General features: G+C 59.1%; 2 protein-coding genes across 5 annotated transcripts; one reads left to right on the top strand and one right to left on the bottom strand.

Moving 5' to 3' along the window:
• Nucleotides 1-2,424: 2,424 nt before the first annotated feature.
• On the bottom strand, nucleotides 2,425-8,048 carry FBXO2 (F-box protein 2). Its single transcript, XM_036065147.2, has 6 exons — nucleotides 7,907-8,048; nucleotides 4,466-4,885; nucleotides 3,901-4,030; nucleotides 3,733-3,828; nucleotides 3,115-3,253; nucleotides 2,425-2,887 (listed from the first exon to the last, which is right to left on the bottom strand). Exons 1-6 carry the CDS (start codon nucleotides 7,926-7,928, stop codon nucleotides 2,753-2,755), a joined length of 942 nt encoding a protein of 313 aa, XP_035921040.2. The 5' UTR covers nucleotides 7,929-8,048; the 3' UTR covers nucleotides 2,425-2,752.
• A 15-nt stretch (nucleotides 8,049-8,063) lies between these two features.
• LOC118518332 (F-box only protein 44) lies at nucleotides 8,064-13,711 on the top strand. 4 transcript variants are annotated; one of them, XM_036065123.2, is made up of 6 exons: nucleotides 8,064-8,183; nucleotides 9,557-9,846; nucleotides 11,062-11,188; nucleotides 11,350-11,445; nucleotides 11,556-11,691; nucleotides 12,561-13,711. In XM_036065123.2, exons 2-6 carry the CDS (start codon nucleotides 9,582-9,584, stop codon nucleotides 12,702-12,704), a joined length of 768 nt encoding a protein of 255 aa, XP_035921016.1. In that variant the 5' UTR covers nucleotides 8,064-8,183; nucleotides 9,557-9,581; the 3' UTR covers nucleotides 12,705-13,711. The 4 variants fall into 4 exon arrangements, with proteins under 4 accessions (XP_035921016.1, XP_035921029.1, XP_035921007.1 ...); XM_036065136.2 differs by lacking the exon at nucleotides 8,064-8,183 and adding an exon at nucleotides 8,442-8,543; XM_036065114.1 differs by lacking the exon at nucleotides 8,064-8,183 and having other exon boundaries at nucleotides 11,062-11,159.
• Nucleotides 13,712-14,479: the final 768 nt, after the last annotated feature.

The raw sequence follows: 14,479 nt of genomic DNA, 5'->3' as shown, positions 1-14,479 counted from the left end.
GCCCCCTGCTGGACATCGTAGGTTTTCCCTTGAAGGAAGCCGACATCTGTAGTCCTATAATCAATGTTTGGGGGGGGGGGGTTGTTAGGGGTTAAGCGCCCGCTCTTTGAAGCCCATTGCACCTAGGCTGAACCTTGTGCTTCTCCAATGAATCTGTGAGTCATCTGCCGAGTCTTGGCTCCTCAGTATCCTCATGTGTACAGCAGGGTTAACAATGCCCTCTCCCCCTTCCCCATCTCCGACTGGGTCACGGGGGTGGTGTGACAGGCCGTGCCCCATGCACAGTGAGCTTTGCTGGCCCACCTACCCCCGAAGCATCAGCCCTTTTTTTTTTTAAGATTTTATTTATTTATTTGACAGAGAGAGACAAAGCGAGAGGGAGAACACAAGCAGGGGGAGTGGGAGAGGGAGAAGCAGGCTTCCCGCTGAGCAGGGAGCCCAATGCGGGGCTTGATCCCAGGACCCTGGGATCATGATCCGAGCTGAAGGCAGTCGCTTAATGACTGAGCCACCCAGGTGTCCCAGCATCAGCCCTTTGATGACTCAGGAGCAGCTGCCTGGTCTTCCCAAGCTGAGTACCACCAGTGTATCCAACTAGCCTCTAGTGACAGGTACTCAGGGACAGTGGGTCTGAAGCATCCCATTATCTGAGCCCCTCAGGTCTCCTCCGTGGTTCCCATGCCCTGGGGCCTCAGGGCAAAGAATCTGGTCTCTGGGTTTCTGGCTCCCTCCTCTGAGAGCAGACAGTTGGCTGCAGGTGGCCTCACTGGGCTTGCATCCTCCTTCCCCACTCCCCCATCCCCGCCTCCCTGGCTGCTCTGTCTCCCCCATCATAGCCCTGGAGGTTTCTCTGTGCCCTCTCCCGCCTCACTCCACATTCGTCCCCAGCCCTCACCAGTGGCCTTGGCTTTGGCTGCTGGCCACATACACTGCCAATCCTCCAGCCCAGAGCCCCAGGCCCCTCATGGGTCTCTCTTCTGACTGCCCCATGGTGGGGGGGATCTCCTCCACCCGCAGCACCTCCCATGCCCCCACATCACAGCCCTGACATCCGGGCCCCGCAGGCACCTGGATGCAACTCCTGCCTCTCATGCTCGCTGAGTCTCCATCCAGCCTCTTCCTGAAACCCCCTCCGGGGGGGGGGGTCCCAGTCCTCTCCCAACTCACCCTCATGGGGCTCTCCACATGCCCATCCTAGTCCATCGCCCCAGAGCACTACCTTGCCTATTACTCTTTCATGGAAACTCATGGGGGGTGACCCTCTTCCTCCATGGCTTTCATCAAACCCATCAAGGCATCAATTCTCCTGATTGGCAACTCAGGTAATTGTGGACGGTGCCTTCCCCACCAGAATGTGTGAGATCCCCTAGAAAGGACTAAGGATGCCCATGGGGCAGGGGCTCTGCCTCCACCTTCAGATTGGGAATTCTAAGAGAGACTGAGGATGACCCCAGAGCTGGGACTCTAGCTAGAGCCCCCCCAGGACACTGGATATCTCTTCCCAGGGCGCCCCATCTTCCTGGGACAAAGAGTGTCTCCCTCATCCCTGGAATCTCAAGGCCCTGCACAGAGCCTGGCCCCAGGGCTGGGACTTCAGGAATGGTGAGTGAATGAATGAACCAGTGAACAAGTGCAGGCTGGCCCAGTTTAAACCCCGCAATCCCATCTGACCAGCAGGTGGCACCGGGGCTCAGAATCAAAGGAAAGCTGGAGGGCCACTGAGGTTTTATTGGTCACCATTTCCAAGAGGAGAGCAGCTGTGTGGAGACCCTCAGTCCACCCCCAGGACCAGCAGCTGAGCATCCTGGGGAAAGGCTGGGTGTGAGAGCTGCTGGGGAGGCCAGAAAGAGTGCCGGGCACCACACCCCTGCCCCTTCCGCTCAAACCAGTGCTAGGGGGCCAGCCTCTGGGTAGGGCTTGGAAAAAGACCAAAGACAAGATACGAATGACTCCTGTTCAATCCAACACCAGGCCCGAGAGGATGGCATGAAGTGCGCATGAGCTAAGAGGGACGTTGCTCCCCCAGCCACCCTCTCCATCTCCCCATCCCCACCTGGGCCACTGGCATCCATCCCTGGGCCCAGGAGAATTCGTATTCTAGAAGAGGTGCTGCCAACCCCCCTCCCCAATGATCCTGCCCTCAGAAAGGAACGGGATGGGGATCAAGGGATCCAGAGAGGCCTGGAGGACAACCCCCCACACACACCCTGTCCTGGCCTCTGGGCAGCTTGGGTGTCAGTCAGGCGCCAGGCCCAGCTCCCCACTCCTCGCCCTCACAATCCCAGCCTTTGTCCAGCCGGCCCAGGCCTGGCTGGCTCTGCACGGGCCCAAGGGCCCCTGGAAACCAGAGCAGCTGGAGCCCCACCAAGTATTTTTCCAGGCCGGGCCTGGGGCCCTCAGGAGACAGAGAAGGATGCAAAGGGAGAGGTGTTCATTCGTCCGTTTGTTCATTCATTCCTTCCTTGGACAAATAATATTTATTAAGCGCCCACTTTGTGGCAGGCATGGTACTAGGTGCAGGGGGTTCAGCGGTGGGCCCAGCCCAGGCCCATACCCTCACCCATCTTATTTTCCAGATGCAAATATGTGCCAACAAAACCCCTCCTTCCCAGTGTGGGGGCTGGGCTTGGAGTATGGGACAAGAGAGGAGTGGGGGGTGAGGATGGTAAAAGTGAGGATGCTAACGACTAAGACCTATGTACCCCAGACCTCTGCCCCTCCAAGGCGGGTGAGGTTGGAGAAAGGGGGTCACTCAGGGCTCCACCCACACGCTGCTGTTGGTCACCCGGGCCCCGAACCAGCCCTTCCAGTAGACGGAGTCCTGACCCCCGTGCTCGAAGCGGACAAAGCGGACGCCGGGCCCATAGTCGGTGAAGGTGTGCGAGATCTGGGGAGTGAAGGTAGGAGGGTCAGGTTAGGGCGCTGGTGCCTCACCCAGCCACCCCACCCCGGCGCACTTTCCCGCCTCTAGCCTCCCCTCGATTTCTCAGCCTGGGTCCCTCTTCCACACCTCTCCGCCACGTCTGCCCCACCCTCGTTCCGTGGGCGGGGTTTCCACGAGCCCCGCCCCTCGTTCCCAGGCCCCGCCCCGCTACCCGGAGCCTCCAGGCTCACCTGGATCCAGCCCCCTTCGTCGCTGTCTGGGGGCACGGCCACCTGCCCGCTGCTGAACTCGGCCAGCACGTCCTCGTGCTCCGACAGCAGCTTCACGGTGAGCTCGTACAGGCAGCCGGCGTCGCCGCGGCCCGAGTACCTGCCCCGAGGGAGGGAGCGAGTGCCGGCCGCGCCCTGCTGAGCCGCTACTGTGGGCCGGGCCTGCTACACGGGTTCTCATTTCCGCCCAACCCCGCCGCCGGTACTACCAAGGTCCCCGTTTTACAGATAAGGAAACTGAGGCCACAGAGAGAAAGGACTCGCCCAAGGTCCTAACCCAACGACTACACCCCAGGTCGGCCAGACCCAACTCTGAGGCTAAAGCCAGCCCACAGTGACACGTTTTGGTTTTTTGATTGCCAACATTTAGAAATCAGGAGGGGAGGAGGAGTTCCACCTTCTGCTGAAAACCCCTGGCCCACGTGACCACAACCACTAGAGTCGGGAGGCAGCGGCCCGTGGGGCAGGGCAGCGGCTCCAAGTTGCCCCTCACACACACACACACACACACACACTCCCTCCTTCACCCCGTCCCCTTTCCCTTCCCCACAGTCCTGGCCCATCCCCACGGCTGCTCACCAGTCCTTCGCCACGATGGCCGGCTGAGTGGTGTCCAGCAGCTCCTCCCAGTAGCCCTCGGCCTGCAGGTCAACGACCTGCGCTTTGCGACACCACCTGGGGAACTGGAGTTAGGAGGGAGTGGCGCCCCCTCTCCCCCGCTTTGCCCTCCATCCCCCTTCTCCTTACTCAAAGGAGGAGGCGAAGTACTTCTTGACGCTCTCATCGTGGATGAATTCCACCCCACAGTCTCCGGGCAGGTCCTCCACCCTCCAGCCGTCCCCACCGTGCTCCACGTCGCACCAGCCCTCCAGGTCCTCTGTAGGAAGAGGACAGCCCCACCCTGGTCACCCACTCCCTGCTGAGGGTGTGGCAGGGCTGGCCCTTGCTCCTATAGTTTGGGGGGCGGGGGTGGTTGCAGGGCTGGGCAACGTGGGACTTGAACGGTGGGCTGGGCAGGTGATGGTGCGGGTAGAACGGGAGGCCCTTCCTGTCCGTCCCCAGATCCTCTCTCCCTCCTGGGAGGGTCCTCCCGAGGGCCGGTGTTGCCCCAGCTCGCTGAGGGGGGAAGGACCTGGGAAAGGGGACCCCCAGAGAACAGTCAGCCAGGGAGGCAACCACACGTACAGTATGCGCTGGGGCCACTCTGCAGAGCATTGCGCCAGGGCTTTATCTCACTGAGCCCTCCAAAGCGGGCTAGCCTTGTTCCGGCCCATTTTGCAGCAGGGCAAGTCGAGCTCGCCGAGCCCCTCACCTTCCCCGCACGGATTGCGCAGCAGGTTGCGCCGCCGCTTGCTCAGGAAGTAGAACTGCTGCCAGTGGTCGCGCTCGTCCTCGGCGCCGCCCTCGGGCACCAGCCCCTCCTGCTGGCACTTGAGCAGCCAGAGCGGGGCGCCGTCCACCAGCTCCTTCCAGCGCAGGCACACCAGGCGGCAGGCCTGCACCAGCTGGGCGGCCGGCAGCTCGGCCAGCACGCGCAGCAGCAGCGGCTCGGGCAGCTCGGCCAGGTACGCGGCCGCCTCCGCCGCCGCCGCCGCCGCCGCCTCCTCCTCCTCCTCCTCCTCCTCCTCCTCCTCCTCCTCCTCGGGCTGCTCCTCCCCGGCGCTCGCCTCCTGCGCGCCCGCCTCCTCCTGCTGCCCCTCCGGGCTCACCTCCTCCGGCTGGCCCACGCTCTCTGCAGGCGGGGGTGGGGGGCTGTGACTCCGCTCAGACTGTCCCCCTCCGAGCCTGAGAACCCCCGTGTGTCGGCTCTCTGCCTCCCACCCAGCCTCGGGCAATCCGCAGCTGGGCCCCAAGATTCTGCGCCCTGAGACTGGTGCCCAGTGGAGGAGGTCCACCCAAGGGGGAGGGGCGGGATGAGGGCCACAGACCAGCCCCGTCCCAAGAGTGGCCTCAGAGGCCTCAGTTGTCCCTGCAGGGCCAGTAAACCTGAGAAGACAACAGCAACTGATAATATTCCTATAAGGGCATCCATCTATTGCACGAACTTGACTCCATGTATCACACATCCACTCCTTTATCCTTACCAGGACCCCCTGAGATCCCTGCTCCCCTCGCCTCCTCCGGGGAGTGCTCCCAGACTTCCCACCACGACATCTTCCCACTGTGGAGTTCCTGTCCTTCCTAGCTCTTGTCCTAGCGTGTGTTGGCTTGTAAACACCTCTCTCAGGACCAGACTGAGCGTGAGAGGGCAGGAACTGGGTCTGGGACGCTCACTGGTTCATCCCAGTGCCTGGCATCTGGAACCCTCCCTGGCACACTGTCAGCAGCTAATGTTTCCTGGGCATTTAGCAAGAGCTAGGCATTGTTCTAAGCAGTTTCTTTACTCTAAATCCTTACAGCATCTCTTGGAGGCTGTTCCTACTGCCGTTGCTATTTCATTGATGAGGAAGCTGAGGCGTAGAGAGGTGAAACCACCTGGGATCACACAGCAAATGAGCGGTCGGAGCCTGGACTTGAACCCAGGCAGTCCAGCTCCAGAGCCACCATTAACCACCGTGCCCTCGATAAAATAAGGTATTGACTTTGGAGGCACCATTATGAGTTTGATTTTGACTCGCCAAATGTTACACCGCTGGTACGAGGGCAGGGCCGTGGGGATCTGAGGTTGAAGGGAAGGGAGCACAGGGTTGGAACCCCCTGCCAGCCACAGCTGTGTGACGTGGGGGCTCGCTAGAAGAGAGCAGGTATACGGAACAAGGAGATATAATAAATGCTGGAGAAACGAAGGTCCTTTCAGTCCCTTTTTTACCTACCCCTGGCCCTCCGTTTCCTCATCTGTGAATGGGAGTAATCATTGGGCCAGGCCATTCAAACAAGCGCTGATGTTCCGATCCCCTGAGGGGGGGCCAGGGCACTCTAAATCGTAAGGAGGGGGCAGATGTCAGGAGCTCCAGGCTGGGCGGTCTCCTGGAACCCAGCCGGCCTCAGCTGGGCCATCAAAACCTTGAGTAAGCAGATACTGAGCACACAGTGTCTCAGGAGGAGGAAGACACAGTGGCGAGGAGATGGGGCCACTCCGGATGATGGGGGAGGAGGGACAGTGCTCTCAGAGCTAGGATGGGGGGGTGGGGGTCCTAAGGGCTAGAGCCTGGAAAGCCCAGGCGGTGGTAGAAACAGGCCGAGCCTTGGGGGAGGGAACAGGCAGGGCCTAGACCCAAGTCTGTGTGTTGCCAGGACCCCAGCCTGTCAGTGCTTACCTCCCCCCACCACATGCGGTATGTCTCTCCTCCCGCAGTCAGACCCTCGAACTGAATCAGGGTTTACCTCTTCTTCAGAACCCAGAGCACAGTCAGTCCTCATAAATCTTACTTAGTGAATCTTATTGAGCATAACACTTTCCTTCATTAATAGCTTTTTTTTTTTTTTGCCACATCTTTATGATGTGGGGGTTTACCCTTTCTTTTTTGCCAAGAAGAAACTGAGGCCCCCGAGAGGCTTACTAGCTTCGCCCAGGAACAATGGGTGTGCAGAGAGGAAAATCCCAGGCCCCAAAGCCACATCACCCGTTTGTCTTGCTGCCCACAGCTCTCTGGGGAGCTGGGCCCAGTGTCCTCACCTCTCCACCTTTCCCCCTGCCCTGCCCTGCCCTGCTGGACACCTGATGCTCCCCCGAAAGGTGCACCTTGCCCGGTCCCCTCTTCTGGCCTCAGGCCTGGCACTCCAGGCCCCAGATCTGATTACAGCCCCCGCCCCCCCTTTCCAGCACATACAACTCTCCACATTGTTGCCATCGGAAAGTTATCTGGCCCCTGGAAGCTGCCTCCCAGGCTGACTCACTCACCTGCATTGGGCCCTGGAGTCCAGGGAATAGCTGAGCCCTGGGAAAACGCAGGAACCCATTCTGGGACCCTATAGAGGGTGTGGCAAGGGGGTCATGGATGGGGAGCAGGGGCTGAAGGAGCTGGGAGTTTCAGGGCTAGAGGAGAGGGGCTTGGCCTCCTGAGCGTGCATCAATATTTCTGGTGGCCTGCTCAAAGCAAGGCCCACTCTCAGATGGGCCCGATGGGGCAGGGGTGGGGGAATCTGCAGGTAGGTCTTTTTCCCACCCTGACTCAGCAGGCAACCCCTAGAGGCTCAGTAGGGAGTTCAAGGGATGGGGGGGAGGGTCTCTGGTGCCAGACAAGATGACTGGGCAGTCTCTGAGGGCCCTGAGCACAGGCGAGAGCTATGCCCCAACTCTCCCTCACGGCTGGCCTGATCCCCACTGGGCAACCAGCCACCCAGTTGAAGAGCAGCCCCTCCAGCCAAGGGATCCCAGGAGGAAGAGTGGGATGGGGTGGGGAGAGGCCGGTAACCCCAAGAAATCCATGGGGATACAGGCAGCTCAAGGGCCAGAGCTGACAAATGAAAGAAGTTGATGGAAGAAAAAGGCTTGCAGCCTCCTGCATCCCAGATGGGTCCCAGACCCAGACCCAACAGACCCTAGGAAGCTGACAGGCGGGAACGTGGGATTACTCCTATGCTATTTGCCTGGTAAATAGGACCCAGGAGCCTGTCACCTCTAGAGGCCTCCAGCCAGACAGAGGGCTGCGCTCTTTTAAGACTGTCTCAAGGGCTTTGCTTGGGTGAAAGTTTGCCGCGCTGGGTGTCGGGGACCCCCTCGCTCTCTGATGCCCCCTCTGTGTAGCAGTCGCCCGCGTGCCCCGGTCTCCCCTCCCGGGCTGAGCGAGTGGATCCGGGTGGCGGCAGCTACCTGGTTCACCGTCTCCGTCCATCGCTGCGGAGGGCGGTCTTGAGAGGAGGAGGAGCCGGAGCGCTGCGGGGCTGCGGGGCTGCCAGAGTCCCGCGGCGGCGGCGAGTCCAGGCGCTGCCCGCGTCTAGGTCGGGCCCGGCTGGCCGCGCCTCTTAAAGGCCCCCGCCTCCGTCCCCGCCCCGCCTTTGGCCCGGCGCCGGGACGCCCCGCAGTCCGGAGCGGTCGGCCCCAGGCCTGAGGCTACCGGTTCCTCGGCGGCCCCGGGAGGCTGGGAAAGGTCGGGAGTCGGGTTTTTTAATGGGGGGAGGGAATCCGATTTGGGGCGTCTTCCAGCTCCCTCCAGGGGTGGCTGCTGGGAGGTGGAGGCGAGGGGGCAGCGAGTCTGGGTCAGGTGGAGGGTGCGGGGCGCGCAGTCCTGGAGGAGGGAGGGGGGCGGAGGCTCCTCCCGGCGCCCCCACCCCCAGGTAATTTTCCTACGACGCGATGGGGGGAGCGGCGCGGGGAGGGCCGAGGGGCGGGGGCGGGGCCAGGGCGGGGTCTGGCGGGCCGGGGCGGGGCCGCACGCTCCAGCTCTGGCAGGCAGAGGCCCGCTCAGCCCCTCCGCTGAGAGGGACCGCGCAGCGGCGGCCGAGCGCAGGTGACGCGGGGGAGTGGGCGCGGGGAGCGCCGCGGTGGGGATGCGGGCGGGCCAGGGATCCGCGGGCGGGCGGACTGGGCGGTTTCCGGGCAGTGCGTGGAGCGAGGCCGGGTGCGGACAAGGCCCAGGCCTCGGGGGCTGCGCGGCGCGGCCGAGAGCGGCGATGGAGGCTAGAACCCGGGCTGGGGTCGCTAATCGATGTCCAGGGGTCCGAGCCCCGGCTTTGGGGGGCACTTTAAGGCCACAACGCGAGGTGGGAAGGCCGCAGGCGCGCCGGGGATCCTGAGGCTGAAGCCCAGCCGCGGGGGTGGAGGTGGGAGTATGGGAAAGGCCTTTCCCCGTCGCCCACCCCCTCTCGAGTCCCGACCGGGCAGATCATTTATTCTGCGGCCTTGAGAAGGTCTCTTGAGCTCTTTGGACCTCTGTCGGAGACAATGATAATTATCCCCCTGCCCCCAACCTTTCTCCCTCCTCCGTTTGAGGACTTGCTGGACGGTTCTGCGGTCCTGCGCATTGTTACTTACACTCTAAAGCCTGGCCTATTGGAAAAGGCTTGCTCTAGAATCAGAGAAGACTCTTTCTGTCTTCTGTCTGTCTGTGTGACCTTGGGCAGGTACTCGCACCCCTCTGGGCCTCCTTAGCGTCGTTAGAGGCTGCTGTGAGGTGACAGTAAAATCAATCACCTTTATTTTTTTTTAAGATTTTATTTATTTACTTGAGAAAGTGAGAGTGAGCAAGAGAGCATGAGCAGGGACAGAGGGATCATGACCTGAGCCCACGGCAAGCGGCTTAACCGACTGAGCCGCCCAGGCACCCCCAAATCAATCACCTTTTATCGAGCATCTGCTGTGTCAGGTCATTTGAAACCATTTTAGTACCGTTCCTGGCCCCATTTTACAGAGGAGGAAACTGAGGCTCAGAGAGGGACGGTGAATTTCCTGAGATCATAAATGGCAAATACTCAGTTCTGGTGAGGGGGCCTGGTCTCTAGTGCAGCTTTTCAATAACCACAGGGGGGGCATCCAGAAGCCACATGCCATGGCCGTGGGGAACATCAACGAGCTCCCCGAGAACATTCTGCTGGAGCTGTTCACGCACGTGCCCGCCCGCCACCTGCTTCTGCACTGCCGCCTGGTCTGCAGCCTCTGGCGAGACCTCATTGACCTGGTGACGCTCTGGAAGCGCAAGTGCCTGCGGGAGGGCTTCATCACCGAGGACTGGGACCAGCCCGTGGCCGACTGGAAGATCTTCTACTTCCTACGCAGCCTCCACAGGAATCTCCTACACAACCCGTGTGCTGAAGGTGGGGTGCAGAGTGGGTCTGGCATGCCCCCAACGCACACACTGTCATGATAGCAGCTGACTTTCATTATGCACTTACTGTGAGCCAGGCATTTTGGATGGTTTAACTCCTTTAATCCTCTCTCAGTAATCCTAAGAGGTAGGTGCTGTTAGTGCTCCCATTTTTCAGATGGGCAACCTGAGGCCAAGAGTGGCATTTTTTGTATTCCACCCTCATTTCCCCAATGACCTGTCCTAGGAGAGGGACTGTTGGCCAGTTGGGACTACTTGTGCCCAAGACCCAAGACCAGGAAGTCAGAGCCATAATTTGTGGGCCTAGATCCCAGACTCCAGGGCTAGGCCTCCTAGGACTGCCCCAGAGTGCAAAGGGGACTTTACTTATGGAAGAATGAGAGATCCAGTCTTCTTTCCAGCATATTACAACAGGTAAAACGAAACTTCTACATCATCTAGAGCTCCCTTTTCCCCTTACTGTGGTGTAACTCATCGGCTCAACACTAGGATGAGATGGGTGCCTCATTTCCCATTATGTGGGCCAAATTCTGGAGCAAAATGATAATGAAATGACTCCAAGCTGTCCAGAGCTTTCAGATGCCTGCCTCACTTGGCTCCCCAACAGCTGTGTTCTTGACCAGCAGTTGGCATACTGTGGTCCATGAGCCAAATCTGGCCCAGAAGCTAAAAGTCGTTTTTGCAATTTTAAATGGTTATTAAAAAAAAGAGAGAGAGAGAGACTGCAACAGAGATAGTATGTAGCCCACAAAACCTACAGTATTTTGGCCTTTTACAGAAAAAGTTTGCCAGCTCTTGTTCTTAACTCCAGTTTACAGAGGACAAAACCAAGGCTCAGAGAGGGAAAGCAACTTATCTAAGGTCACACAGCCCAGTACTGGTAGAGCTGAGACTAGCCCCAGATCAGATCTGTCTGGCTGGTGTCAGAGCGTTCTCCATCACAGAAGGTATCTGGTCATCCACATGGTCACATGTCTTGGGATTCCCAGTGGAAATCCCTTACCATGATGCTGGGCACACAGGAAGCATCTAATAGAAGACAGCCGCTATTGATCTGCAGTGTCCCACACAGTGTCCCACAGCATGGGGCTTGAGGGCAGCTACAGAGACCCAGAGAGAGGATCTGGGAGGAAGGGGCACTTGCAAGAAAGAGACCACTGGGGGGGGGTGCTTCCCTATGATGTGAATTCTGCTTTCTGGCCAGAGGGCTTTGAATTCTGGAGCCTGGACGTGAATGGAGGTGATGAGTGGAAGGTGGAGGATCTCTCTAGAGACCAGAGGAAGGAATTCCCCAATGACCAGGTCAAGAAATACTTCGTGACTTCTTATTAGTAAGATCTGAGGCTGGGGAACTGTTGGGGTTGGGGGGAAACCCAAGTCACTTCACCCCAGGGTCTCCTGCTCTGGGAAGGGCAGTCTTCGCCCCCCCCCCCCCCCGCCCAGTGCCCTAGTGCTGAGCCCCAGCCCCTCCCACCCCTCTGCCCGCCCCCAGCACCTGCCTCAAGTCCCAGGTGGTGGACCTCAAGGCCGAAGGGTATTGGGAGGAGCTGATGGACACCACACGGCCGGACATCAAGGTCAAGGACTGGTGAGTGCCTGGGGCGAGGGTCTGGGGGAGGGGGGCCTGCTACTCAGGCGCCCCACCCCCACCCTGCCCCCCATCTCCAAGGCCCTGATGGGCCCTCCCTCTGCCCGCAGGTTCGCAGCCAGGCCAGACTGCGGGTCCAAGTACCAGCTGTGTGTTCAGCTCCTGTCGTCAGCACATGCACCCCTGGGGACCTTCCAGCCAGACCCGGCAACGATCCAGCAGAAGAGCGATGCCAAGTGGAGGGAGGTATGTGGGCCGGGAAGAGGGCAGGTGGCATATCGCCCAAGGCCGAGACTGCAGTCAAACAGGCCTGGGTTCAGATCCCAGCTCTGCTGCTTCTGACCTGGGCCTCAGCCGCTCAGGCTCTGAAATGATGCTGGTAAAGCCATGTTCAAAAAGGTTGACCGTTATTAGTTACTAATATCGGTTACTATTACTATCTAGACCAGGGGGCCGCAAACATTTTCTTAACAGGCCAGATGCAAATATTTTAGGCTTTGTAGGCCGAGTTGTCTCTGTCACAACTACTCCACTCTTCAACTCTGCCATTGTGTGGTGAAAGCAGCTTTATGGACATGGCTGTGTTCCAATAAAACTTTATTTACAAAAACAGGCCGTGGGCCCCGAGCCATAGTTTGCCAGTCTGACCAGTGCTGTCCAGTAGAATTTTCTGCAATGAGAGAGATGGTCTGTGTCTGCAACTGTGCAGTACGGTAGTCAGTAGCCACGTGTGACTATGGAATGCTTAAAAGAGCCAGTTTCTGCTGTGACTGAGGAACTACATTTTTAATTTTATCTAATTTTAATTAATTTCAACTTAAATAGCCACACGTGTCCAGGGATGACCGTAGTGGACATCTTTGGGCAGTTTGCAGAGTTTCCTTCAGTTCCCTTGAGTTGTACTTAAGTAATCCTGTGGAGTGGCCCCAGGAGGATTTTGCTCCATTTTACAGATGAGGAAACTGAGGCAGAGAGGAGAAGTGGCCTGCCCAAAATCACAGAGTTAGGACTAGAACTCAGTTCTGCTGACTCCTTGTCCAGCACTAAGATCTTGGCCCCTTCCTGACCTCTCTCCCTCCCTCCACCTGTCCCCGCCCCCCCACCCCCTCCTCCAGGTCTCTCACACGTTCTCCAACTACCCACCCGGCGTCCGCTACATCTGGTTTCAGCACGGCGGCGTGGACACTCACTACTGGGCCGGCTGGTACGGCCCGAGGGTCACCAACAGCAGCATCACCATCGGGCCTCCCCTGCCTTGACGCCCCCCAAGCCCTGATCCGCCAAACCCTGACTGCTGTCAGAGAAGGGCTGGGTTAGGGAAGGGGAGGGGGCCCAGGCTCCCCCAGACCTCCTAGTTCATCCTTGCCCCACAGTTGCCTATTTTATGGAGCCTCTCAGTTTGTGCGGCCCTCACACGCCAAGGGGGGGCCGGTGCTCTAGGCCCCAGGTCTCAACCAGTGATGACAGGGGAGGCCTGTGTCAACCCCTTTAAGAGATGGGGCCCCTGAGGTTGGGGAGGTGCAAGGTGTTCTCCCAGGCTCCTCCAAGAGTGGTCTCCAAGCTCAGATGCCAACCTAGATGTGTGTCTCTACCTTCCCCTCCTGGGCCCTTTCTCCCTGTCTCCACTGGGGGCCCTCGGAGCAGGGACAGTCAGGACATCTGGCAAGCCTGTGGCTGCCCTGCATAGTGCAGATGTTGGGAGGTGACCATGGAGCTCAGACAGATCTGGGAGTGGAAGAGGAGCTGTGCTGGCCTGTCCCCTGCCTCATTCTGCCACTTCCAGGCTCTTTGCTCTGCCCGCCTGCTCGGAGAGGCGACTTGGACCCAGAGGCTCAGGCGCAGTCGGAGATGGGCAGGGCCAAGATGGAGTGGGGGCCAGGCCAGGTCTGGACTGACCTTACTGTCAGTGAAGCCCCAGAAGTCAGATGGGTATCAGGTGGGGGCAGAATCTCCAAAAGATCCCTGGAATCCCGTGCATGATAACCCAGGGCAGGTGGGGGGAAGGATTAGACCCTGATTCTAAGAATGGGGCATGCAAGCCCTGGATGAGGTGAGTGGGTGGTTTTCAAGGACCACCTGTCCACCTCCATGCCTAGACCAACTTCCCTGGGGCTTGAAATGCCCTATCCCACCCTTGGAACTGCCTTTCCTGAACCTCCCCACCCTGCCCAACCTCACTCCTACCTCTCCCTCCTGCTGGAAGGACCCCAGCGCTCGGATTCTGCCCCTGCTGCATGCAGCTAAATAAAAGGTGTTTCTAGCCCAACTGTGTCCTGTGGTTTCTGGGAGGAAAGGCAAATTTCATGGGAAGTCCTGCCCTGGACCTGCAGAAGGTGAGCCTGTGCAGTTTCTGTCCAAGGTGCAGGGAATGGTTGACATTTCAGGAGCCAGACTATGGCAGGACCAGAGCCCCAGTACAGACCCCTTAATGAGCTGCCAACATCTCACCCCTGCAGCCCTCCAGTACTGTGAGCTTCCTCCAGAGGTGGGGCCACAAGGCCGGCGGCGGGGGGTGTGGGGGGGTGGATATCTGGGTGGCCCCTGGATACACCTCATGCTGGGGCAGCAGTACTCTCGCAGGCACTGCTCTCTGCTGTCTCACCTACTCTGCCAAGTGCTTTACTGACATTAGATGAAGCCAAAGCATTTAGAACGGTGTATGGCACACAGTAGATGCTCAATGTACTGTTTAATTATCTCAATAGTGAGCTGGATTAGGGCCTCAGCCATGGCAGGGACACCACTCACTAGCTGTATGTAAGTTAGCAAAAGACACCCTTGGGGGAGATGCAACCCTGGCGAGTTAACAAGGTGGCCTGGGCCCGGCATCCTTGGGCAGTGCACAGCCTGCACAACCCTTTTTGGTTGCCTTAAGTAGATGCTTGATGATTACTTGTTGAAGGAAGAAAGGAATTCATGACAAAAACGCAGAGAGGTTTTTACCTTTGAGTAAACTGAGGTCTCCGAGGCCATGCCCTAGTGAAGGTAAAAGCCAGGCTCCAGCCCGGAGTTTCAGCAATCACCCTCCGGAGAG

The sequence above is a fragment of the Halichoerus grypus genome, chromosome 5 (assembly GCF_964656455.1).
Source record: "Halichoerus grypus chromosome 5, mHalGry1.hap1.1, whole genome shotgun sequence".
Taxonomy (NCBI): Eukaryota; Metazoa; Chordata; class Mammalia; order Carnivora; family Phocidae; genus Halichoerus; species Halichoerus grypus.
The sequence above is the reverse complement of the archived record's forward strand: the minus strand, read 5'-3'. Positions and strand labels throughout refer to the sequence as shown.

Excerpts from the sequence above, each read along its gene's own strand:
- LOC118518332 (XM_036065123.2), top strand. The coding sequence starts at position 9,582 with ATGGCCGTGGGGAACATCAACGAGCTCCCCGAGAACATTCTGCTGGAG. Across the intron at positions 9,847-11,061 it reads ACACAACCCGTGTGCTGAAG|AGGGCTTTGAATTCTGGAGC; the intron begins GTGGGGTGCAGA and ends CTTTCTGGCCAG. Across the intron at positions 11,446-11,555 it reads GACATCAAGGTCAAGGACTG|GTTCGCAGCCAGGCCAGACT; the intron begins GTGAGTGCCTGG and ends CTCTGCCCGCAG.
- FBXO2 (XM_036065147.2), bottom strand. The coding sequence starts at position 7,928 with ATGGACGGAGACGGTGAACCAG. Across the intron at positions 4,886-7,906 it reads GGACGGAGACGGTGAACCAG|AGAGCGTGGGCCAGCCGGAG; the intron begins GTAGCTGCCGCC and ends CCCCGCCTGCAG. Across the intron at positions 3,254-3,732 it reads GCCATCGTGGCGAAGGACTG|GTACTCGGGCCGCGGCGACG; the intron begins GTGAGCAGCCGT and ends CCCTCGGGGCAG.